This window comes from Rhinopithecus roxellana, chromosome 2 (assembly GCF_007565055.1).
Source record: "Rhinopithecus roxellana isolate Shanxi Qingling chromosome 2, ASM756505v1, whole genome shotgun sequence".
In the NCBI taxonomy this organism is placed as follows: domain Eukaryota; kingdom Metazoa; phylum Chordata; class Mammalia; order Primates; family Cercopithecidae; genus Rhinopithecus; species Rhinopithecus roxellana.
This window is the reverse complement of record NC_044550.1, coordinates 11,202,958-11,228,314: the sequence shown is the minus strand read 5'-3', so window position 1 is coordinate 11,228,314 and position 25,357 is coordinate 11,202,958. Positions and strand designations below refer to the sequence as shown.

The following is a 25,357-nucleotide window of genomic DNA, read 5'->3' as shown; positions in this document are numbered from 1 at the left end:
GAGAAAACCTAAGCTAAAGGTTAGAAAACACATAGAGTTATCATGTATTTTTTTAATTAATTCTCACTGCACTCCAGCCTGGGCAACAAGATTGAAACTTCATCTCAAAAAAAAAAAAGAATAAAACAAGAATATGGCTGCAGACACTGCAGACATCAAAAAGATAATAAGGGAAAAACACTATTAACAACTCACAGATAAATTTGACAATTTAGGTAACGTTGACCAATTCCTTAAAATTGCAAACTATGAAAACTCATCAAATAAGAAATAGATTATTTGTATAACCTTATAATTATTTAGGTAATTTAATTTATAACTTAAGACATCTCAAAAAGGAGATTCTACCAAACATTTAAAGAATTAACATAGGTTGGGAATGGTGGCACATGCCTGTAATTCCAGCACTTTGGGAGGCCAAGTTGGGTGTATCACTTGAGGCCAGGGGCTCCAGACCAGTCTGGGCAACATAGTGAGACCTCACCTCTACAAAAAATACAACAATTAGCTGGGTTTAGTGACACACACATGTAGTTCCAGCTACTCAGGAGGCTGAGGTGGGAGGATCAGTTGAACCTGGGAAGTTGAGGCTGCAATGAGCTATGACCACACCACTACACTCCAGCCTAGATGACAAAGCAAGAACCTGTCTCTAAAAAAAAAAAAAAAAAAATGAAAAAGAAATAACAGTTCTACACAATCTCCTCCATAAAATAGATGAGGTGAAAATACTTCCAAGTTCATTTTATAAAATTACTGTGACACCAAAACCAAAGATGGTGCCAAAAAAAGAAGAAAACTAACATTAATAACTCTTACGATTATAGACACAAAAATCTTTAACAGAATGTTAGCAAAGTGAATCCAATGATTGATATGTAAAAAAGAATTATACACCAAGTGTGATTTTTTTTCCAGGTATGCAAGGCTGGTTCAACATTTGAAAAATAATCAATGTAATCTACCATATCAACATGCTAAAAATGAAAAATAATATGATTGTATCATTTTACACAGAACAAGCATTTACTTATTCTCTCTTGTCTTCTAGCTAAGCCATTCTCCCTGGTGTTGCCTTTCATTGGAAATGTATTTTATCTCCTTTCTTCATCAAGATCCTTGGGCCTTGGCTCAAGACCCAGGTCCACACACAGAGATTTTCTTGGGGCCAAATCCAAGTTGGTAGGCCCTGTATGCAAATTAGTTTCACTTCCTCTGAGTAACTAGTTCTGCACACCAAAGAGTGAGGAGCTCTTGATAAACTACTAGAGAAAATCTGATACCATCCTTATCTCTCAACAAGGGGTCTACATTCAGAAACTCAGAAGAATTACTCAAGTTTAGAGACAAATATGACCATTTCTGTATTTTGAAAACAACAGAAAAGAAACAATTCTATACACTCTGTTAGAAACTTTAAGTTTGGGCATTTAAAAGTCCAAATTTAAGACTCGAAAGAGTGGATACTAAGAGGGGACCTGTTTGATTAAGGGGAAAAAAGATAGTTTGCAATTTCACCTTTTGTGCTCTTTCACTGAGCTAAGCTTATTTCAGATTACACTTAGGAACCTCCCTCAAGAAGCAGGAGAGTCTGTATTTCCTGTTTAATAATCACCTGACTGCATAGAAAGCTCAGGACCCAGCCTTCTGATCTACCAGTCACCTGTGTACCTTTGTACTTTCTACAGTGAAAGTTGTGACAGGATCTCCCTTTCTCAAGAAATTTGTCCGTGGTGGAGAAAATCAGCATGAGTACTACAGGCCAAGTAGGTGAAGTCTTATTCTTCATGTTGTGTCATATCTTTGTCAGTTTGTGTGCTCATCTCTTTACCAACATCTAATCACCCAGAGCTAGTCTTTGGGCTCCTAAAGGTGAGAAGCTGTCATAATCATAGTATCTCTCCTCCTCCTCCTCTCCCTTTTTCTTAATTCACTTTATCTGCTTTGACTTCCCTCAGTTCTCTCATCTCTTCAATAAGTAATGTCCAAGCCCTTTATCAGAATTTCCAGAGTCAAAGATATATCCCCTTCTCCAAGGATCTCACAGAGAGACAATAATGTGGCACATATACACCATGGAATACTATGCAGCCATAAAAAAGGATGAGTTTGCGTCCTTTGTAGGGACATGGATGCAGCTGGAAACCATCATTCTTAGCAAACTATCAGAAGAACAGAAAACCAAACACCGCATGTTCTCACTCATAGGTGGGAACTGAACAATGAGATCACTTGGACTCGGGAAGGGGAACATCACACACTGGGGCCTATCATGGGGAGGGGGGAGGGGGGAGGGATTGCATTGGGGAGTTATACATGCTATAAATGATGAATTGATGGGTGCTGATGAGTTGATGGGTGCAGCACACCAACATGGCACAAATATACATATATAACAAACCTGCACGTTATGCACATGTACCCTAGGACTTAAAGTATAATAAAAATAAAATAAAATAAATAAAATAATAATAATTATAAAAGAGCAATTATAAAGCAATATACAAGAATAGTAAAAGAGAAAGAGGATGGGAGCCTCAAGGAAAAGCTCCTAACCCAGTTTGGTTTCCCGGAGGTGATACCGAAGGGGAAATCACTGGAGAAATATGAATTCACCAGGTAGAGAAGAAGTGTGTGCAGGCAGATAAAACAACATGAGGAGTAATACAGAGACTGAGAAAATATTCCATGTGAGAAATTTCAGAATATGTTTGGGGGCTGAAAGGTAAAGCCTGAAGCACAAAGTGATGGGAAATAAGGTTGGAGAGACTGACAGAGAGAGAATCCTGATGTCAGTGGATCCAGTTAAGCAAAGGGTAACAACATCATTTTTAGATAGGAGATTGGTGTGACTAGGATTATATTTCAAATGGCAATGGTATAAAGGGTGATTTCGAAGGTGGTAAAAGCAAGACAGAGATAAAGCAGAAAGCTTTTTCAGTAGTAGCAGGAGTGGAGAAAAGGCGACATATCCCAGAAAAATTTAGACTGTGAAGACTGAGGGAGAGAAAAATTGAGGCTACTTCCCAGGTTTCTATCTTGAGTGAGTGAACACATTGCATGGCTGCTAGTTGAAATAGAGGTAGCAGAGGGAGGAATATATTGAGTGTTTTGTCTACTAGAGCATGGAGGAAGGTGGAAATGGGAAAAAAAAATAATGACACGTTCATGTTTCAACATGTTGAGTTTGAAATACCTCCAGGAACTTCAAACAGCAAATGAATACATTAGCCTAGGGAGAAATATGCCCCATAAATATAGGTTACTCACATAAAGGTACTGGTTGAATCTGCAAAATAGATAAGACCACACAAAGAGAATTTATAGTGACAACAGTGGTAGCCTGAAATCAGAACCTTTAAGAACTACCTTGCCACCAACAAATTCTCCAACCTCAGTCTGCCAATAGACACCATTTGATGATTGCCTCCATTCCTTGCTCCATAACTCACCCTTCCACTCCAAAACTGATTTTTCCCATGCTTAGGATCACAAATAACTCCCACACTGTAATGCCATTCCTACCCTGAAACAGCCACCAGGCCACTTTATTCATAGTAATATAAAAAGTATGACATCTGCAATCCCACTACTGGATACCTACCCACAGGAAAATAATATATTAAAGGTATACCTGAACTTGCCTGTTTATTGCAGCACTATTCACAATAGCAAAGATATAGAATCAACCTAATTATCCATCAACGGATGAATGGGTAAACAACATGTGTTACACATACACAATGGAGTACCATTCAGCCATAAAAAAGAATGAGATCCTGTCATTTGCAGCAACAGGGATAGAACTGAAGATCATTATCTTAAGTGAAATAAGCCAGGCACAAAAAGACAAATATCACATGTTCTTACTTAAATGTGAGATCTAAAAAGTTTGAACACATGGAAGTAGAGAGTGGAAAAATAGATAACAGAGACTTGGAAGGGTGAGTGGAGAGGATGATGGGAAGTGGGCTAAAAGGTACAAACATACAATAAGATAGAAGGAATAAATTCAATGTTTGATACCAGAGTAAGATGACTATACTCAACAAAAAATGTACTATACTCAGGTAATGGACACCCTGAATACCCTGACTTGGTCACTACACATTATATACATGTAACAAAATTTTTCATGTATCCCACAAATAGGCACAATTTTTTTTTTTTTTTTTTTTTTTTGAGATGAAATCTCACTCTGTTGCCAGGCTGGAGTGCAGTGGCATGATCTCGGCTCACTGCAACCCTCTGCCTCCCAGGTTCAAGTGATTCTCCTGCCTCAGCCTCCTGAGTAGCTAGGATTATAGGCACACGCCACCACGCCAGACTAACTTTTATATTTTTAGCAGAGACAGGGTTTCACCATGTTGGTCAGGCTGGCCTCAAATTCCCGGCCTCGTGATCCACCCGCCTCAGCCTCCCAAAGTGCTGGGATTACAGGCGTGAGCCACGGTGCCCGGCCAATAGGCACAAATTTTTAATTAGAATCTTTAAAAGTATGACATCTATCCTCTTGGTCATGTTACATTTTGTAAATACAGTTGGTATTTGCAAAACTAATACCAACTGAGGCTGATAGTACAAGAAAACTTAAATTGGGGTCAGAAAGACTAACTTCAGCATATATTTATTATTTTTGTTTTCTTGAGTGCAGAAAATTGGACTAATCCAATTTAGTGATTCTATATCACTAATATAGCAATCTTCCAACTCCCAAACTTAAGGAGTTTCTCTTTCTGCCCTCACATTCTATTTCCCAGGTTATAAGATGCAAAGCAGCCATACTCTGGAAGCCTGGTGCACCATTTTCTATTGAGGAGGTAGAATTGGCCCCACCAAAGGCAAAGGAAGTTCGCATAAAGGTAAAAGGAACAAACAAAAAAAGTCACACCAAAAGTCAGAGCTTCTTACTGTAAGTTACATATTCTTCTCAGGATATTCAACTCAGAAAAAAAATAAAACTGCCTATCTTTGCATTTCTTTTTCATAAACATTTCCATCAATTTTTAAATCCAGCCAGATAAAAGGTTAGGGAGGTAAAGCATAGGCTAACTGTCCAAAGGATAAAACTCAGACTTTATTTACAGCTATTGTACTAGCTATTAATCTAAAAACTTTCTACCCTCAAACCCTATTTTAATCTGTACTTGTAAATTTTTATGGCATTCTTCACAATATTTATCTTGAAATATTTTGAATAAAAAATTGTTTGATTACAAACAAATCATATCTGAGTCTGGAAACTCAAGTTAGAGCTGGAAGGGACTTAGGGAAACCCAATATTTTACAGATGCGAAGCCTGAAGCCAGCTGCGGTTTAGTGACTGGTCACACAGCTAGTAGAATAAAAACATAGACTAATTTTTCTTGGCTGAGCGTGATAGCTCATCCCTGTAATCCCAGCACTTTGGGAGGCAAAGGCGGGAAGATTGCTTGAGTGCAGGAGATGAGAACAGTTTTTCTCAACCTTGGTTACCTATTTGGAATCAGCTGGAAGCTTTGAAAAATGCTGATAACCAAGTCCCATCCCCAGAAATTCTGAAATTGTGATTTAATTAGTCTGGGGTGCAGCCTGGACATGCAAATTTTTTAAATCACTTCCAGATGATTCTAATAGGCCTCCTCCAAACTAGAAAATAGTTTACCTGACTTGCAGTTCAGAGTCCTTTGTTATTATTTTAATTATAATAATAAAGAAGTACTGTTTAATGATAGATTACAAAGAGACAGTCATTTTCTAAGTCATCTCATCTGCACAGTTCGTGCCTTCTTTTCAGAGCGCCTTCTCCACCCTACATCCCCCTTGGAGTAAGCAGTGGGCTATTGGGTTGCCTGCATCCACTCCCCACCCACAGGGTCACAACTCATGCAACCAGGTTTAGACCCTCACTCAAAGACATTCAACCATTATCAGACAAGCTACACATCTGAAGCTCTCACCAGTGAATTTGAACCAAGATATGGGCACTATAGCAGAGTAAGTGATGGCCGGCAATGGTGAGGTTGGGCAGACTCATCACTGGTAACTGTTTTTAAGCATGATCAGCAAAATAAATGGAGAAAGCCGATCTGCAGAGAATAATAGGTGAATGCAACTATGCCCATATTGAATCAAGTAAAGAGATAAAGAGAAGGACTATTTGGTAAATGTCTAGGTCTATGAGGTCTGACAGCACTTTCTACAGTTGGGTTGCAGGTAATTCAGGCAATTTTATGATATTGTTCCAATAATCCTCCTTTTACATGCACAAATTTCAATATATTTCGTTTCTTGACTAAGGAGTGTGTGTGTGTGAGTGTGTGGCTGTGTGTATGCAAACTTCATATTTATTTTAGAAATGAAGAAACTGAGACTCAGAAAGAAAAATTTACCCCCAAGTTCACACAGCTGAGAAGGGAGAGAGCTAGTTTTTCATCCCTGAACTCTTAACCACTGTTCTCGTGTGGTTCATTTTAAACTGTCTGGCTAACTTACAATAAAGTGGGATTATGACTTGTACAAATAACAAAACTATAAAGCTCACTTGTAAAATAAATTAAGGTTTTAATTATATTATAATAGGAAACATTATTCCTTTGCCTCCTGTGTTCCAATGTCTTTATTTTACTCTATTTTATTTTATTTCATTACATTTTATTTTATTTTAGAGACAGGGTCTCACTCTGTCACCCAGACTGGAGTGCAGTGGTACAAAATCATAGCTCACTGGAGCCTCGAACTACTGGGCTCAAGTGATCTTCCCACTTCAGCCTCCCAAGCAGCTTGGACTACAGGTGCATGCCACCATGCCTGGCTAATTTATTTATTTATTGTAGAGATGGGGGTCTCACTATTTTGCCCAGGCTGGTCTCAAACTCCTGCCCTCGAGTGATTCTCCTCCCTCAGCCTCCCAAGATGCTGGGATTTTAAGCATAAGCCACTGCACTCAGCTCAATTCCTTTATTTTTATAATTGGTCTTTCTCCTCCACACTTCCACCTACAAGCTCAGTGAAGCCAACTGAGACCTCAGACATCAAGTCACACTGTAATTTTACAGCTTCTCTTCTGACCCCATTCTACCCACCCTCCCCAGTAAATTTTCAGTCATAATCTTGATTCTGAAATCAGCTAATGAAAAACATTTCATTGCTTTAACAAATTATTATTGACCCTTCCCTAGAATTAAAACTGATAAGAAATGAATGCAGTGTATAAATGGAGAATATCAAACTAGCAAAAAGCCTTACAATCAACAACTCTAAAACACCATTATCTGAAACAGTGGGAACTGCAGTACTCTTTGCCTTCCATACAGGTTGTGGCCACCGGACTGTGTGGTACAGAGATGAAAATGTTGGGGAGTAAAACTTGGACCTCTTGTATCCCACCATCTTGGGTCATGAAGGGGCTGGAATCGTTGAGAGTATTGGAGAAGGAGTAAGCACAGTGAAACCAGGTAGGAATTAGCACCTGGTAATAGAAAAAAGCAACAACTTGGAACCAACATCAAGAAAATGATAAGCACCCCTTAAGTATGTCAGGATCAAGTGAAATAAAAAGTGAAATGTTGCCAACTTCTTAGAAAAGGAGGGATAATTACTTGTAAGTTACATAAAATACTAAATATATTGTATTCTTTGCATTTACATTTTGAAAATAAGAAGAAAACAAGAAGTAGAATGCACTGAAACTGGACTTGAAAGTACAAATGAGACAAACATTTATGAAAAAAAGAATGAATAATTTAAATAATTATTGAATAATTATTTAAATGAGGCATTATGATAAATAATCAAACACATTAGTAGAACCAAATAAAGAAGCAGTCCAGAATTGGATCCAAATAAACATAAGAAGTTAATGCAGCATGAGGTTTGTCTTTCAAACTCAAGAGTGGAAACAGATTATTCAACAAATTGTGTTGAAACAACTAGATAGTTATCTGGACTAAAAAAGTAAATTGGGTTGCCATCTCATTCTTTATATAAAAAAATTATACATGAATCTAAAAATTAAATGTGAAAAGGAAAACCATAGAAGTACTATAAAATAACATGGGAGAACACTGTATTATCTAGGAGGAGAGAAGAAAATTTTAATCAATACAAAAAAATACCCAGAAGATATAAAATAGATATTCATATAGATAAATTTGACAATGTAAAAATTACATAGATTCTGCATGTTTAAAAAAACCCCAGAAGTCAAAACCCAGTAGGACAATGGACCAATTTTCTTAACATAGAAATAATTTATTTAAAAGCAATTGTTAAAAGCTGAATAGAAAAATGGGCAAACAAAATACATATCTAGTTTAAAGAAATGTACATATATACATATGTGTGTGTGTATATATATATAAATGCTCTTAAACACATTAAAATATACCCAACCTCAGACATATTAAAAATAAATAACATTTTAAAAGGCTGGGGGGTGGGAAAAATGGAGAGATGTGGTCAAATGGTATACAATTTCTGCTAGATAGGAAAAATAAGTTTTTTGAGATCTATTGAACAACACGGTGATTACAGTTAATAATAATGAATTATACTATATTTCAAAATTGCTAAGAGTATACATTTCAAATGTTATCACCACAAAATATAAATCTTCAAGTGTTTAACATACTAATTAGCTTGATTTAATCATCCCATATTATATACACATAATATCACATTGTACTCCATAAATATATAATTTGTCAATGTACAGTAAAATTTTTAAATGCAATGAAGAAACACTTTTTACCTAGCAGATCGGCAAAGGTTAAGAAGTTTGATAATATGTAGAGTTGACAAGAATATAGGCAGACAGCTCCCTCATATCTTATTGTTTGGAACGTAGATTTGCTGGATTTGTAGATTTGCTCAACTCTAAATGTGGCAATATGTAATATCATTTAAATGTAGATATTCTTGGACACAACAGTTTCAGTTCTAGAAACTTATTTCATAGATATATGTTCATATATTCATTTTCTATTGCTGCTGGAAAAAATCACCACAAATATAACATTTTAAAGCAACACAAATTTATTATCTTAGTTTCTATGGGTCAGAAATCTGAGTGGGCTTGGCTGGGTTTTCTGCTCACGTTTCAAGGTCAAAATCATAGTAGCCAAGTGGGTCCTTATCTGGAGCCTCTGGAGAAAAATCGACTTCCAAGTTCATTCAAGTAGTTTTCAGAATCCAATTCCTTGAGGCTGTAGGACTGAGGTCCTTATTTCCTCACCAGTGGTCGGCTCTGTGAAATTGCTCACATTTCTTCTTCTGTGGCACCTTCCAGCCTTGAAGTAGCCATGGCCCACTAAATCCTTCCACAGGTGTTAAGTCACTTTTACTTCCTCTTCTGCCTTCCTCTGCTCTTCTTTCAATGGCTCATGTGATTACCCTGGGTCCACCTGGATAATTCAGTATAATCTCCCTATCTTAATGTCAACTGATTAGTAACCTTAGTTACATCTAGAGAGTACCCCTTGCCACGTAGCATAACATACTCACAGGCATGATACCACAACATAGTCACAGTTTCTAGGGATTTGTGCAGGATATCTTTGGGAGGACATTTTAGAACTCTGTCTACAACAAGATACTCGTTGCATTATTGGTTTTAGTGTTGGGGTGGAGGGAAACAAAGAACAACCTAAATATCTATCAGTGTTTATGGCACTGATTAATGATGGAGCACTATATGTTCTAAAATAGAAAGCTCCATGATAGAGTGTTAAGTAAAAAAGCTAGGCCCAAACCAGGGTAGATAGTATGCTTACCTTTGCATTTTTCAGCTCTGAAAAATATCATCGTTACTGGTCAGAGTACCTGTCTCTAAGATGGGGAACTGGGGAATAGAGTGATAATTTTTACTTTTGTGCAGTTTAAATTTTTACCATATGTATGTGTTACTTTTTAAAAAATAAAAATAAATAAAATAGAAGAAACTAAATCTTAATAAGATTTTTAACTAAAAGTATAAAACAAATTTTCTGGTTTATAGTGTTAGACCATGGGAGCAGCCAGTAAAATACATCACAGGCAAGTTCTTCTAATCACATCCTGATACTTTGACTACTACTAGAGAAGTCTGCCTACCTTTGATCTCTAAGGTCAAGAAGAAAGGGTTGATGTCAAACACAGAGAACAGCATAGAAGCAATTTTTTTCTCCCTAATCCAGAACTTATTCTGTGAGTATGTGGTATCCATACTATTTTAAATTCAATCCCTGAGAAAGGAAATTAGTGTTGAAAATGTAAGAAGAGATAAGACTTGACTGAATGGATGTATGACAAAAAACTATTTGACACTCCAAGAGGAACTCACAAAGGAGGCAAATCTGGAGCCAGTTCCTCAAGATTCAGCCACTGAGCCCAGGGCTGGTCCCAGATGCTGATGACATTCTCTCTTTTTGTAAGTATTTGATTTTCTTTGTGGCATCAAGAACAACTGAATGTGGAAATAATTCTCAGCTGTCATTTCTTCTTGGGTGCCTTGCTCTCAAAATCCTGAAAGACAGCTATCTCTTTCCTTAAAAAATGATATGTTAAAAAGACATGATTTTGCTCTCTTAGGTGACAAAGTTATCACACTCTTTCTGCCACAGTGTGGAGAATGTACCTCTTGCCTGAATTCTGAGGGCAATTTTTGTATACAGGTCAAGTAAGTTTTTACTAATTTTTTTTTGAAAACTTCATTCACTTTCATTGGAGAAGATCTAAGCTTTCTAACTCAAAATAAACTTGGTGTGTGTGTATGTGTATTTTTTTTTTTTTTTTTTTTTTTTGTCTATAAAAGACAGTCAAAACCCCAACTGATGTCTGATGGTACCAGCAGATTTACCTGCAATGGAAAATCAATATATCACTTTGGTAACACCAGCACCTTCTCTGAATACAGTGATAAAGGAAATCTCAGTTGCCAATATTGATGCAGTTGCTCCTCTGGATAAAGTATGCCTAATCAGCTGTGGCTTTTCCACTGGGTTTGGTGCTGCAATCAATACTGCCAAGGTGAGGGGCATTTATACCCATTTGGAATGGAATTATTGGGATATGGAGTTGAAAGGCCTCATGCATCTTGCTCATGTCTTATCATATCAAAGGAAAAATCCCAAGCCTGACTCCAAACATCCTTGAGTTCTCTGCTATCTACCTAGTCTTCCCACACCCTCTTCAACATTTTTCCCATTCCCTCTCGGTCAGTAGTAAATGACAGATTAAGTCTGGATGCCATTCACAAGTGGAAATATCAGGAATTCCTGGAAATTGAATCTAACATAGTTACAACATGACTGTGGCCTTTCATATTCCAATTTATCCTTTCTTTCCTTAGACAAATATTTTTGGAGCCATTCACTGTTCCAGGTGCGAGAATTCAGCAGCTAACAAAACTCATGAAGTTAATATTACATTGCATGATATATTAGGTAGTGATAAATGCTAATAAAAAGAAAAGGAGAGCAAGGAACCAAGTGATGAAGGAGGTGTTACTACATTAGACAGATTGACCAGGGGATCCCGTTCTGGCTGAATGGGCTGCTATTGAACTCTTATTTCTAAAATATCACTGAAACCTTCCCAGCTCCCTTCTTAAAGATGCTGTTGAATTTTGTCAATCAGTCCCAATACTATACAGAAAGAAAGAATGGGAAAAAAATTTAAATTAGTCCTATGTAGGACAGTACTCAATTTTTTTAAAAAAAAAGACTTTACCTTCACAAGGCATTGACCCTATAAGTAATGAAAATTTTACAGATACCAAAAGAAAGAGAGAGAGGGAGAGAGAGAAAAAAAAAATGGTTGTAGGAAGATAGAGATAATTTTAAAGAACTCAAAAAAAATCTGGAATTAAATACACTGTCAAATAAGTCTTAAGATTCAATGAACGGGGCAGAGCAAGATGGCCGAATAGGAACAGCTCCAGTCTCCAACTCCCGGCGCAAGCGACACAGAAGACCGGTGATTTCTGCATTTTCAACTGAGGTACTGGGGTCATCTCACTGGGGAGTGCTGGACAATCAGTGCTGGTCAGCTGCTGCAGCCCGACCAGCGAGAACTGAAGCAGGGCGAGGCATTGCCTCACCTGGGAAGCGCAAGGGGGAAGGGAATCCCTTTTCCTAGCCAGGGGAACTGAGACACACAACACCTGGAAAATTGGGTAATTCCCACCCCAATACTGCGCTTTAAGCAACGGGCACACCAGGAGATTATACCCACACCTGGCTGGGAGGGTACCACGGCCACGGAGCCTCCCTCATTGCTAGCACAGCAGTCTGCGATCTAACCGCAAGGCAGCAGCGAGGCTGGGGGAGGGGCGCCCGCCATTGCTGAGGCTTAAGTAGGTAAACAAAGCCGCTGGGAAGCTCGAACTGGGTGGAGCTCACAGCAACTCAAGGAAACCTGCCTGTCTCTGTAGACTCCACCTCTGGGGACAGGACACAGCTAAACAACAAAAGGGGAAGCAGCAGAGGCCTGTGCAGATGCGGACGACTCTGTCTGACAGCTTTGAAGAGAGCAGTGGATCTCCCAACATGGAGGTTGAGATCTGAGAACGGACAGACTGCCTGATCAAGTGGGTCCCTGACCCCTGAGTAGCCTAACTGGGAGACATCCCCCACTAGGGGCAGTCTGACAACCCACAGCTCACAGGGTGGAGTACACCCCTGAGAGGAAGCTTCCAAAGGAAGAATCAGACAGGTACACTCGCTGTTCAGCAATATTCTATCTTCTGCAACCTCTGCTGCTGATACCCAGGCAAACAGGGTCTGGAGTGGACCTCAAGCAATCTCCAACAGACCTACAGCTGAGGGTCCTGACTCTTAGAAGGAAAACTATCAAACAGGAAGAACACCTATACCAAAACCCCATCAGTACGTCACCATCATCAAAGACCAGAGGCAGATAAAACCACAAAGATGGGGAAAAAGCAGGGTAGAAAAGCTAGAAATTCAAAAAATAAGAGCGCATCTCCCCCTGCAAAGGAGTGCAGCTCATCGCCAGAAATGGATCAAAGCTGGTCAGAGAATGACTTTGACAAGATGAGAGAAGAAGTCTTCAGTCCATCAAACTTCTCAGAGCTAAAGGAGGAATTACGTACCCAGCGCGAAGAAACTAAAAATCTTGAAAAAAGAGTGGAAGAATTGATAGCTAGAATAATTAATGCAGAGAAGGTCATAAATGAAATGACAGAGATGAAAACCATGACACGAGAAGTACGTGACAAAGGCACAAGCTTCAGTAACTGCTCGATCAACTGGAAGAAAGAGTATCAGCGATTGAGGATCAAATGAATGAAATGAAGCGAGAAGAGAAATCTAAAGAAAAAAGAAGAAAAAGAAATGAACAAAGCCTGCAAGAAGTATGGGATTATGTAAAAAGACCAAATCAACGTCTGATTGGGGTGCATGACAGTGAGGGGGAAATGGAACCAAGTTGGAAAACACACTTCAGGATTTCATCCAGGATAACTTCCCCAAACTGGTAGGGCAGGCCAACATTCACATTCAGGAAATACAGAGAACACCACAAAGATATTCCTCGAGAAGAGCAACTCCAAGACACATAATTGCCAGATTCACCAAAGTTGAAATGAAGGAAAAACTGTTAAGGGCAGCCAGAGAGAAAGGTCGGGTTAGCCACAAAGGGAAGCCCATCAGACTAACAGCAGATCTCTCGGCAGAAACTCTACAAGCCAGAAGAGAGTGGGAGCCAATATTCAACATTCTTAAAGAAAAGAATTTTAAACCCAGAATTTCATATCCAGCCAAACTAAGTTTCATAAGTGAAGGAGAAATAAAATCCTTTACAGAGAAGCAAATGTTTAGAGATTTTGTCACCACCAGGCCTGCCTTACAAGAGACCCTGAAGGAAGCACTAAACATGGAAAGGAACAACCGGTACCAGCCATTGCAAAAACATGCCAAAATGTAAAGACCATCGAGGCTAGGAAAAAACTGCATCCACTAACGAGCAAAATAACCAGCTAATATCATAATGGCAGGATCAAGTTCACACATAACAATATTAACCTTAAATGTAAATGGACTAAATGCTCCAATTAAAAGACACAGACTGGCAAACTGGATAAAGAGTCAAGACCCATCAGTCTGCTGTATACAGGAGACCCATCTCACATGCAGAGACATACATAGGCTCAAAGTAAAGGGATGGAGGAAGATCTACCAAGCAAATGGAGAACAAAAAAAAGCAGGGGCTGCAATCCTAGTCTCTGATAAAACAGACCTTAAACCATCAAAGATCAAAAGAGACAAAGAAGGCCATTACATAATGGTAAAGGGATCAATTCAACAGGAAGAGCTAACTCTCCTAAATATATATGCACCCAATACAGGAGCACCCAGATTCATAAAGCAAGTCCTTACACACTTACAAAGAGACTTAGACTCCCATACAATAATAATGGGAGACTTCATCACTCCACTGTCAACATTAGACAGATCAACGAGACAGAAAGTTAACAAGGATATCCAGGAATTGAACTCATCTCTGCACCAAGTGGACCTAATAGACATCTATAGAACTCTCCACCCCAAATCAACAGAATATACATTTTTCTCAGCACCACATTGCACTTATACCAAAATTGACCACATAATTGGAAGTAAAGCACTCCTTAGCAAATGTAAAAGAACAGAAATTATAACAAACTGTCTCTCAGAGCACAGTGCAATCAAACTAGAACTCAGGACTAAGAAACTCAATCAAAACCGCTCAACTACATGGAAACTGAACAACCTGCTCCTGAATGACTACTGGGTACATAATGAAATGAAAGCAGAAATAAAGATGTTCTTTGAAACCAATGAGAACAAAGATACAACATACCAGAATCTCTGGGACACATTTAAAGCAGTGTGTAGAGGGAAATTTGTAGCACTAAAGGCCCACAAGAGAAAGCTGGAAAGATCTAAAATTGACACTCTAACATCACAATTAAAAGAACTGGAGAAGCAAGAGCAAACACATTCAAAAGCTAGCAGAAGGCAAGAAATAACTAAGATCAGAGCAGAACTGAAGGAGATAGAGACACAAAAAACCCTCCAAAACATCAATGAATCCAGGAGTTGGTTTTTTGAAAAAATCAACAAAATTGACAGACCGCTAGCAAGACTAATAAAGAAGAAAAGAGAGAAGAATCAAATAGATGCAATAAAAAATGATAAAGGGGATATCACCATCGACCCCACAGAAATACAAACTACCATCAGAGAATACTATAAACACCTCTATGCAAATCAACTAGAAAATCTAGAAGAAATGGATACTTTCCTGGACACCTACACTCTTCCAAGACTAAACCAGGAAGAAGTTGAATCCCTGAATAGACCAATAGCAGGCTCTGAAATTGAGGCAATAATTAATGGCCTACCAACCAAAAAAAGTCCAGGACCAGATGGATTCACAGTTGAATTCTACCAGAGGTACAAGGAGGAGCTGGTACCATCCCTTCTGAAACTATTCCAATCAATAGAAAAAGAGGGAATCCTCCCTAACTCATTTTATGAGGCCAACATCATCCTGATACCAAAGCCTGGCAGAGACACAACAAAAAGAGAAAATTTTAGACCAATATCCCTGATGAACATCGACGCAAAAATCCTCAATAAAATACTGGCAAACTGGATCCAGCAGCACATCCAAAAGCTTATCCACCACGATCAAGTGGGCTTCATCCCTGGGATGCAAGGCTGGTTCAACATTAGCAAATCAATAAACATAATCCAGCATATAAACAGAACCAAAGACAAGAACCACATCATTATCTCAATAGATGCAGAAAAGGCTTTTGACAAAATTCAACAGCCCTTCATGCTAAAAACGCTCAATAAATTCGGTATTGATGGAACATACCTCAAAATAATAAGAGCTATTTATGACAAACCCACAGCCAATATCACACTGAATGGGCAAAAACTGGAAACATTCCCTTTGAAAACTGGCACAAGACAGGGATGCCCTCTCTCACCACTCCTATTCAACATAGTGTTGGAAGTTCTGGCTAGGGCAATCAGGCAAGAGAAAGAAATAAAGGGTATCCAGTTAGGAAAAGAAGAAGTCAAATTGTCCCTGTTTGCAGATGACATGATTGTATATTTAGGAAACCCCATTGTCTCAGCCCAAAATCTCCTTAAGCTGTTAAGCAACTTCAGCAAAGTCTCAGGATACAAAATTAATGTGCAAAAATCACAAGCATTCTTATACACCAGTAACAGACAAGCAGAGAGCCAAATCATGAATGAACTTCCATTCACAAATGCTTCAAAGAGAATAAAATACCTAGGAATCCAACTTACAAGGGATGTAAAGGACCTCTTCAAGGAGAACTACAAACCACTGCTCAGTGAAATCAAAGAGGACACTAACAAATGGAAGAACATACCATGCTCATGGATAGGAAGAATCAATATCGTGAAAATGGCCATACTGCCCAAGGTTATTTATAGATTCAATGCCATCCCCATCAAGCTACCAATGAGTTTCTTCACAGAATTGGAAAAAACTGCTTTAAAGTTCATATGGAACGAAAAGAGAGCCCACATTGCCAAGACAATCCTAAGTCAAAAGAACAAAGCTGGAGGCGTCACGCTACCTGACTTCAAACTATACTACAAGGCTACAGTAACCAAAACAGCATGGTACTGGTACCAAAACAGAGATATAGACCAATGGAACAGAACAGAGTCCTCAGAAATAATACCACACATCTACAGCCATCTGATCTTTGACAAACCTGAGAGAAACAAGAAATGGGGAAAGGATTCCCTATTTAATAAATGGTGCTGGGAAAATTGGCTAGCCATAAGTAGAAAGCTGAAACTGGATCCTTTCCTTACTCCTTATACGAAAATTAATTCAAGATGGATTAGAGACTTAAATGTTAGACCTAATACCATAAAATCCCTAGAAGAAAACCTAGGTAGTACCATTCAGGACATAGGCATGGGCAAGGACTTCATGTCTAAAACACCAAAAGCAATGGCAGCAAAAGCCAAAGTGACAAATGGGATCTAATTAAACTAAAGAGCTTCTGCACAGCAAAAGAAACTACCATCAGAGTGAACACGCAACCTACAGAATGGGAGAAAATTTTTGCAATCTACTCATCTGACAAAGGGCTAATATCCAGAATCTACAAAGAACTCAAACAAATTTACAAGAAAAAAACAAACAACCCCATCAAAAAGTGGGTGAAGGATATGAACAGACATTTCTCAAAAGAAGACATTCATGCAGCCAACAGACACATGAAAAAATGCTCATCATCACTGGCCATCAGAGAAATGCAAATCAAAACCACAATGAGATACCATCTCACACACCAGTTAGAACGGCAATCATTCAAAGTCAGGAAACAACAGGTGCTGGAGAGGATGTGGAGAAATAGGAACACTTTTACACTGTTGGTGGCATTGTAAACTAGTTCAACCATTATGGAAAACAGTATGGCAATTCCTCAAGGATCTAGAACTAGATGTACCATATGACCCAGCCATCCCACTACTGGGTATATACCCAAAGGATTATAAATCATGCTGCTATAAAGACACATGCACACGTATGTTCATTGCAGCACTATTTACAATAGCAAAGACTTGGAATCAACCCAAATGTCCATCAGTGACAGAACTGGATTAAGAAAATGTGGCACATATACACCATGGAATACTATGCAGCCATAAAAAAGGATGAGTTTGTGTCCTTTGTAGGGACATGGATGCAGCTGGAAACCATCATTCTTAGCAAACTATCAGAAGAACAGAAAACCAAACACCGCATGTTCTCACTCATAGGTGGGAACTGAACAATGACATCACTTGGACTCAGGAAGGGGAACATCACACATAGGGGCCTATCATGAGGAGGGGGGAGAAGGGAGGGATTGCATTGGGGGTTATACCTGATATAAATGACGAATTGATGGGTGCTGACGAGTTGATGGGTGCAGCATACCAACATGGCACAAGTATACATATGTAACAAACCTGCACGTTATGCACATGTACCCTAGAACTCAAAGTATAATTAAAAAAAAAAAAAGATTCAGTGAAAATTCATTTAAACTACTACTCAGACTAATTCCTAGGACTTGAAACTCTACTTTCAGGTAGTTTTTTGTTACTGTGACAAGAGTATTCCATATCTAGAAATATTTTGAAAAATTCAAACTTTCTAGTTATAATACATTATGTATGTAAACATTGTTTGCTTATGACTCATTAAAAAATACATGCATATAGACTTAGCCTTCCCAAATGAGTAAAGATGTATGTTCTCTTTGCTTTTTGTTTTCTGGGTTTTCTGCCTATATGTGTCTAGGTGACTCCAGGTTCTGCCTGTGCTGTGTTTGGCCTGGGAGGAGTTGGCTTGTCTGTTGTCATGGATTGTAAAGCGGCAGGAGCAGCCGGGATCATTGGAGTGGACGTCAACAAGGAGAAATTTAAGAAGGCACAGGAACTGGGTGCCACTGAGTGCCTCAACCCTCTGGACTTAAAGAAACCCATTCAAGAATTTTTATTTGATATGACAGATTTTGGTATAGACTTCTGCTTTGAGGCCATTGGAAATCTGGACACTCTGGTATGTAATCCTCTGGAGTGAAAATTACCAATACTTTCACCAGTCATCATTTTGGATTATAGTTGGATGAGCTTTCTTAAATTCCCTCCACTTTGCTCTATTTAATTTTCTTTGTGTTCCATGACATCTTAGCTGGTACCCTCTGTCTACTTCTACAAATTTGTTCACTATCCCAGATACTAAATCTAGAACTTTCATATAATTTCAAAGCCAGAAGTTTTAAGCAAGATAAGGTTAAAATTTGATTAATGACCTTACGAATCAATGTGCTTTCACTTTCAGTAGTCTTTCATGTCAGATCTAAGTTTCCAAGAAAAATATTTACTAGTCATGATTAAACGGGTTCATTTCAAAACTGAAGGGGAAAAAAGTGGTGGTTTTTCTGGCTAAACATGTTTTACATAAGAGAATAGAAACTGAGGGGAAGTTACTTCAAAATCTGAGGCTTGTTTTCTTTGGAGATTTGGAGAAATAGCGTATTATTGGGTTGTATGGCTCTGTCTTCTAGTCAGCTGTATAGAAACTCAACAACTGCCTCTTCCAACTTGGGCTCTTTTCCCAGCATAAAAAATCTTTTCATGACTCACCATACATAAATTCCTTTATTGTAAGAAGATATAGCAAAACCTTTCTCACACTCTTACTCTGAGAAATAGCCTTTGAACATAACGAATGTAACGGTATCTGTTTCTCACTTTGCTAGCATCTTATTGTATAAATATCTGTCTTCTTAGCTGTCTAAAAGAAAAATGTCAATTCTTACCAGCCACCTGCATCAGTAATAATTTTTATAAAAATTATTTTTATTATTATCACTACTGTGGATGTTTTTACTATTTTCATTTTTGTTATTTCCATTTATTGAGTCCTAAAATGCCAGGTACTATACTAGGCAACATACAAGGTCTTATATGTGTTTCATAGCATCCTTACAAGATAAATGTTATTTCAAATGAGAATAGGGAGAATCAGAAAAGAAAGTCATAGACCATTCAGGAGTTAAGCTGAAATTAAGACGCAGGTTAAATCCTCACATACATCTTTTAACCCCTGTACTGTATTGCATCACTTTATAACAGGCAGCTGCCCTCGCCTCCTGCAATGAGAGCTATGGGGTCTGTGTGGTTGTTGGGGTGTTGCCTGCCAGTGGTCAACTCAACATCAGTGGCCAGTTATTCTCAGGACGTTCTTTGAAGGGTTCTGTTTTTGGAGGTATGGATGAAGCAGGAAAGGGTGGAAATGCCTGAGGAGATGACGGTGGGAAATAGAAAAATACATCATAAACACTTAAGAAAGGACATAAAACAACAGTTTTATATTACAAATTTTTTTTCAATATATGAATACCCAATATAAAGGGATGGATAGTGAGTGTATCTAGTTCCTCTTGGAAAGCTTTTTCTCATGCAAAGACGGAGAAGAAGTTTTTTAATTGATTGGTTAAGAATCCAGTGTCAAAAGTTTAAGGCAAACTCTAAATTGAAAAGAAGGCAATATTGTAATCTGTAACTATACTTCAGCAAAATTATACACCTGCCAGCTGGGATTCTTTGGACGATATACTTAGCCATTAGTTGTCATTGTTCAACTCGTGTAAAATCTTATCCCAAATGAGTTGTCATGCTACCAACTCAAATATATTAAACACAATGGATTCATGATTTAAAAGAAATACTATTGATAAAAAAATAAGAATGATTTTACCCCGAGGAAAAATATCTTAATAGAATCCTTTGATTTTCTGGTTTTTTTGTTTGTTTGTTTTGTTTTTTTTGTTTTTGTTTTTGTTGTTGTTGTTGTTTGTTTGTTTTACCTGTCCTGGAACATTTTTACAGACTTTAGAAGAGTATTTTATTGAAAAAGTAGAAGACAAACTAAGTTAAATAAATCTTCTTAAGATTCTGGGCTCTTAAGCAAGAAATCTGAAATTTATGAAGAAATGTATTTATCCAGAAACTCTAGGCAATCTGAATGCCTGGGCAAAAAGAGATGAGAATTAGAGGAGTACCTGAATTATTTGCACAAGGGAGCTATCTGTAGTCCCCAAGCAAGCTATGGCAGCATGTTATTACGAATATTAGAAGCCTTGCCTAACTCATTTATAAAGAGCAGATACATGGCAGGACCAGCAAGAAAAAAATAATAATAATCCAGTTATATATATATAATCTATTAAATAGAGGAACTGTAATTTCAGTTACAGCCATAACCCAGAAATTGGCATCATTCCCCACATGAATACAAGCTTGCTTACCTACTTTTTTTTTTTTTTTTTTTTTTTTTTTTGAGACGGAGTCTCACTCTGTTGCCCAGGCTGGAGTGCAGTGGCCGGATCTCAGCTCACTGCAAGCTCCACCTCCCGGGTTTACGTCATTCTCCTGCCTCAGCCTCCCGAGTAGCTGGGACTACAGGCGCCTGCCACCTCGCCCGGCTAGTTTTTTGTGTTTTTTTAGTAGAGACGGGGTTTCACCGTATTAGCCAGGATGGTCTCCATCTCCTGACCTCGTGATCCGCCCGTCTCGGCCTCCCAAAGTGCTGGGATTACAGGCTTGAGCCACCGTGCCCGGCCTGCTTACCTACTTTTTACCCTTCGAGTTTCATGTCATTTTTAAAAAATCTTCCCATGGCTTATTTAATCTTCTCATAACTGTAATTTTAGTTCCTCTATTTAAGATCATTGAATACACCTACTGCCATTTCTCTCTATTGTATTTATAGATGATAATGTTAATTCAAAATACACATACTCAGCTAAGTCTTGTAAAAATAAGATCACCAATATTCTTAAAGCCCTCCGCGAATGAACCTGATTCACTGGCCACTCTAGCACTCATATAGTGATCATTAATGTAAATCACTTTATTCCACAAATAGTATAGCCCTCTGGTTCAATGATTTTCAATCAACAATAGCATTTAATGGGTGCTGGGCAGTCCTGCTAAACCTCCTACCATGTGCAAAATAAAGAATGTTCCCCACCCAAAATGCCAGGAGTGTCCTTGTTGAGAAACACTGCCTAGTCCCGTCTGTGATCCCAGAATTTTCCTTCCTGTCATTTGGTTGAAATAATAAGAAAGTGGAGGGTTGATATAGATGTAAAAATGCTTTATCAGATCACCAATCAAAATACAAAAACAAATAGATATATACACTGGCCCTTCATGTCATGACGTAGAGCAGTAATTAGAATTCTTGGTTACATATAACAGAAACCAACTTAAATTAAAAATAAATCTATTGGAAGAGTTTGTGATAGTTTGGAGAATAAGTTGGGGAGCCTAACCTAAGCTGGAACCAAGAAAAGCAAGTAACTGCCAAGATCCTATCACAGAATAATCTGCATAGAACACTGAGCAGATTACACCACATTACACTTTGCACAATTACACCACACCCACCCTTTCCAGCAATGAGCAGACTGCCAAATTCTGTGTGGTAACTCACTGAGCATGGCACTTAGCAGAGTTCTAAATTTAATGCATTTCTTGAAAATCATGGGAATAGAGAAAATACAATGCTAAACTTACCTTAGCTAACTCCATCTTTGTTTGTGTAATTCTTACTTCCAGAAAGCACATTTTATTCTTATATTGCTTTGTACACATTCTTTTCCCAAGAGCTTTCAATGGGACCACTGCCACAGTGAGAGTTCTTCTTTTCTTTTAAGCTATTTGATTCTTTTGTGAAGCGGCAGATCAAAACATACACATGAGGGCATGCACACACACACAAAAATGTCCTACATTTAACATTTGAATTGCTTCTTTTCATGATTCCCAAGACCTTGGCCTTTGTTATACATTAGATATGGATTCACTGCTCTCCACAGATTGCAACATGACACCAGGAAGACCTCATGGCAAGGTTCACAGTCTATCTGCTTTGAATTAATTATCCTCTGTAGTAGCATAAGTCTCCTTTAGGAACCCAACCCTCTACATAAGGTGTGTGGTTGGGGTAGGCATTCTCCTGATGACTGAGGCAAGTAAATGGAACAGTCTTAGATTTTCTCAGTCAAAACCAGCATCTTCAGCAGTTACTTTAAATGGCCTTTCCTTCATAATGAAGCCTCATGTATAAAATTCATCACTAATCTGTATTTCCAGGCTGGAAGAGCAGAGAGCACATCCCAAAACTGGTTGCTGATTATATGGCAGAGAAGTTGAATCTAGATCCACTAATTACTCATACTCTGAGTCTTGATAAAATCAATGAAGCAGTTGAATTAATGAAAACTGGAAAATGGTAAACTGCCCACATAAATTTTATGTCTGTGTGTTTGAGACCAAGAGAAAGGGTGTATGGGCTTGAGAGTAGAAGAAAGGTCGTCCCTGCTGCAGAAGCTATATACAGATAAATGAAGAAGCTTTCAGGAATTTGTAAAGCATCTCCTTCCCCTCTGCATTTTGTTTTATTTGTAGCTAATAAAATACATAATCCTGACAGTATTTAAGTGTTCCCCTACCGTTACCTTTGCCATTAGCACTGTATTTCCAATATGGCTTTTTTTTTCATGACACATTAATGGAAGTCAGCTTGTAAAATTGTATGTCAAGTTTAAAAACATAAGAATGTAGTTTACAAATAGGCCATTGTTGTATTTGTTGTTCTACTTTGGGGGAGGAGAGGAATTATTCATAGGATTCCAAATTCTGAATCCTATCTTGGGCCCAAAAATCAGAAACCAGCCATAACCCAGAAATTGGCATTCCCACATGAGTGTAAACTTGCTTACCTACTTTTTACTCTTCAAGTTTCATGTCATTTTTTAAAAAATCTTCCCATGGCTTATTTAATCTTCTCATTTTTCACCTAAACTAAAGAGAAAAAAAATCTAGTTTACTAGTCTACAAAGTGAGAATTTGAAATCCAAAACACAAATGTTGCTCTAGAAATGCTCCAACCTTTTCTTTCTTCTTTTTTCAGTATCCGCTGTATCCTGCTACTTTAAGTACAGTGTAATATACGCAAGACCTGAAGGATATTTCACCAACTCAGTGGCATTCGATGTAATTTTCATGATTTAGAAGAATTATTCACACAATCCTGTTTCTACATTCTGACTTCTGATTCACTCCTCAGTGGACCTATATCTGGCTTCTGACCTAACCATTTCATCAAAATTGTTCTTATGTAACCCAGTGTCACCCAGGATCAGCCTCCTTTTCAGAGCTAGATTAAGGTTGGCTTGAATCACCCAGCTCCACATCCTTCAGACATAAAAGATCAACACAACATGCTCCCATTTTCATAGTTCCTCTACCTGTGGACCTTTATATTCTTGTATACTATGTCTCTCTCACAGGCCTAGACATGAAACTCTGCCATTTTACTCCAAAGAAACAAAACTCCGCATTAATGAGTCTATTGAAGATTCAGGTTAACCTGAATCAAGTTAACCCAGTCTCAAATGCTCATTTATCCTATCTCTTTGGCAAAAATTTCTCCTCTCGTGGATTGCCAAAGGAAATTCAACTTATTCTTCAATTGCTCAGGATGATTTGACTATCAGCAGCTCATAGTACCCATCTCCATAGATAAGCCACCTAGGGATCCAGCAGAAAAAAAAAGGGGTGAGGGGAGTCATCATTTACCAGGATCTACACTTCCTACAAAGCAGTTGTAATATTAAACAGCAAAACTGCTTTTTATTCCAATCTTCACATAAAACAGGAATAATTGTATACTTTCTTACTAATGTGTCCCATGGAGTTTTTCCTCCAAGAAGTGGCTAAGGGGAAAATGAGCCCCAGTAATTCTTTGTGGCATCCAATCCTTCTACCCTGACCCTTTGACTTTCTGCTCCAGCCCTTCTTAGTTCTCCTAGAATTAGGACTAAGGTTAAGTGCCCTCTTGGGATATGACTTCCTTCCTTTCCTCTCGACACAAAAAGCCTCTTGATACAAAAAGAATCCCCATACACACAAGAAGAGTTCCCTTCCTAGTTGCAGGCTCTTCTGCTCCAGCTGGACTCCCCTAGCTCTGGGCTCCAACTAGATCAGAGAGGGTCCTCTGCATGTCAGCAAACTTTGGCTGACCTTGGGAGACCAAAAAATGGAATATCATGTTTTGATCTAAACAAAATAGTTTCCTGATTTAACATTGGCCAGGAAGGTGGGCTGCACCCTCAGTCTCTCTCTGCCATCATGGTTTTCACATAGTATCAAAGGACTCTCATGAGAGTCTGATTCTCATGAGTTGGGCATCCTGTGTTTCCCTTTAGGGGCCTGCTTCCTTCAAATAGAGGAGATGGGTGCTATGAAACCTATTCACTCTGGACTTGGGATGGGTCTTCTCCATCTTCCCAAGTCTGAGCTGGAGCCTCCATGCCCAACTCTGCTCTGCTTTTCTATTTCCTGACAGCAGCTAAGGCATGCTCCTGTTCTGCCCCCAAATTAACCTTACTAACAACAGTGAGAACTCGGAGGAGTCTTCAGGTCTTGGGAAATCCAAGTTTTCCCAGGAATGTTTTGTTGTAAACAGTGTCCACACTCTGCTCCAATAAAGCTCAGTTCCTTAAGCAACTTTGAATGTCTTGTTATGTTGTAGCTCATTGCAAAATTCACCTAATTTTATAACAAATGCAGGAACTTTTTTTTCTTCCTGTTAATATACAATCAAACATATTATCAAGTACTGGAGACTATCTACATCACTGTATAACCATTCATTGTTGTTGCCAGTTTCAAGACCACATTTGAATCCTATCAGGCCCAGTAAACTCTGTGAATAGACTCTGTGAACTGTCTCTGAGTCCCACTGTTTTGTCCACACTAAATGTCTT

The 25,357-nt window shown here is 38.4% G+C and overlaps 1 protein-coding gene across 1 annotated transcript; it reads left to right on the top strand.

Moving 5' to 3' along the window:
• Window positions 1-1,748: 1,748 nt before the first annotated feature.
• On the top strand, window positions 1,749-23,524 carry ADH6 (alcohol dehydrogenase 6 (class V)). Its single transcript, XM_030917044.1, is given in 11 exon segments — window positions 1,749-1,766; window positions 4,761-4,862; window positions 7,296-7,344; window positions 7,347-7,436; window positions 10,549-10,636; window positions 10,772-10,870; window positions 10,872-10,986; window positions 18,313-18,573; window positions 19,653-19,785; window positions 22,680-22,818; window positions 23,500-23,524. Coding segments are annotated over 11 exon segments (1,119 nt in total).
• The last annotated feature ends 1,833 nt before the right edge of the window (window positions 23,525-25,357 follow it).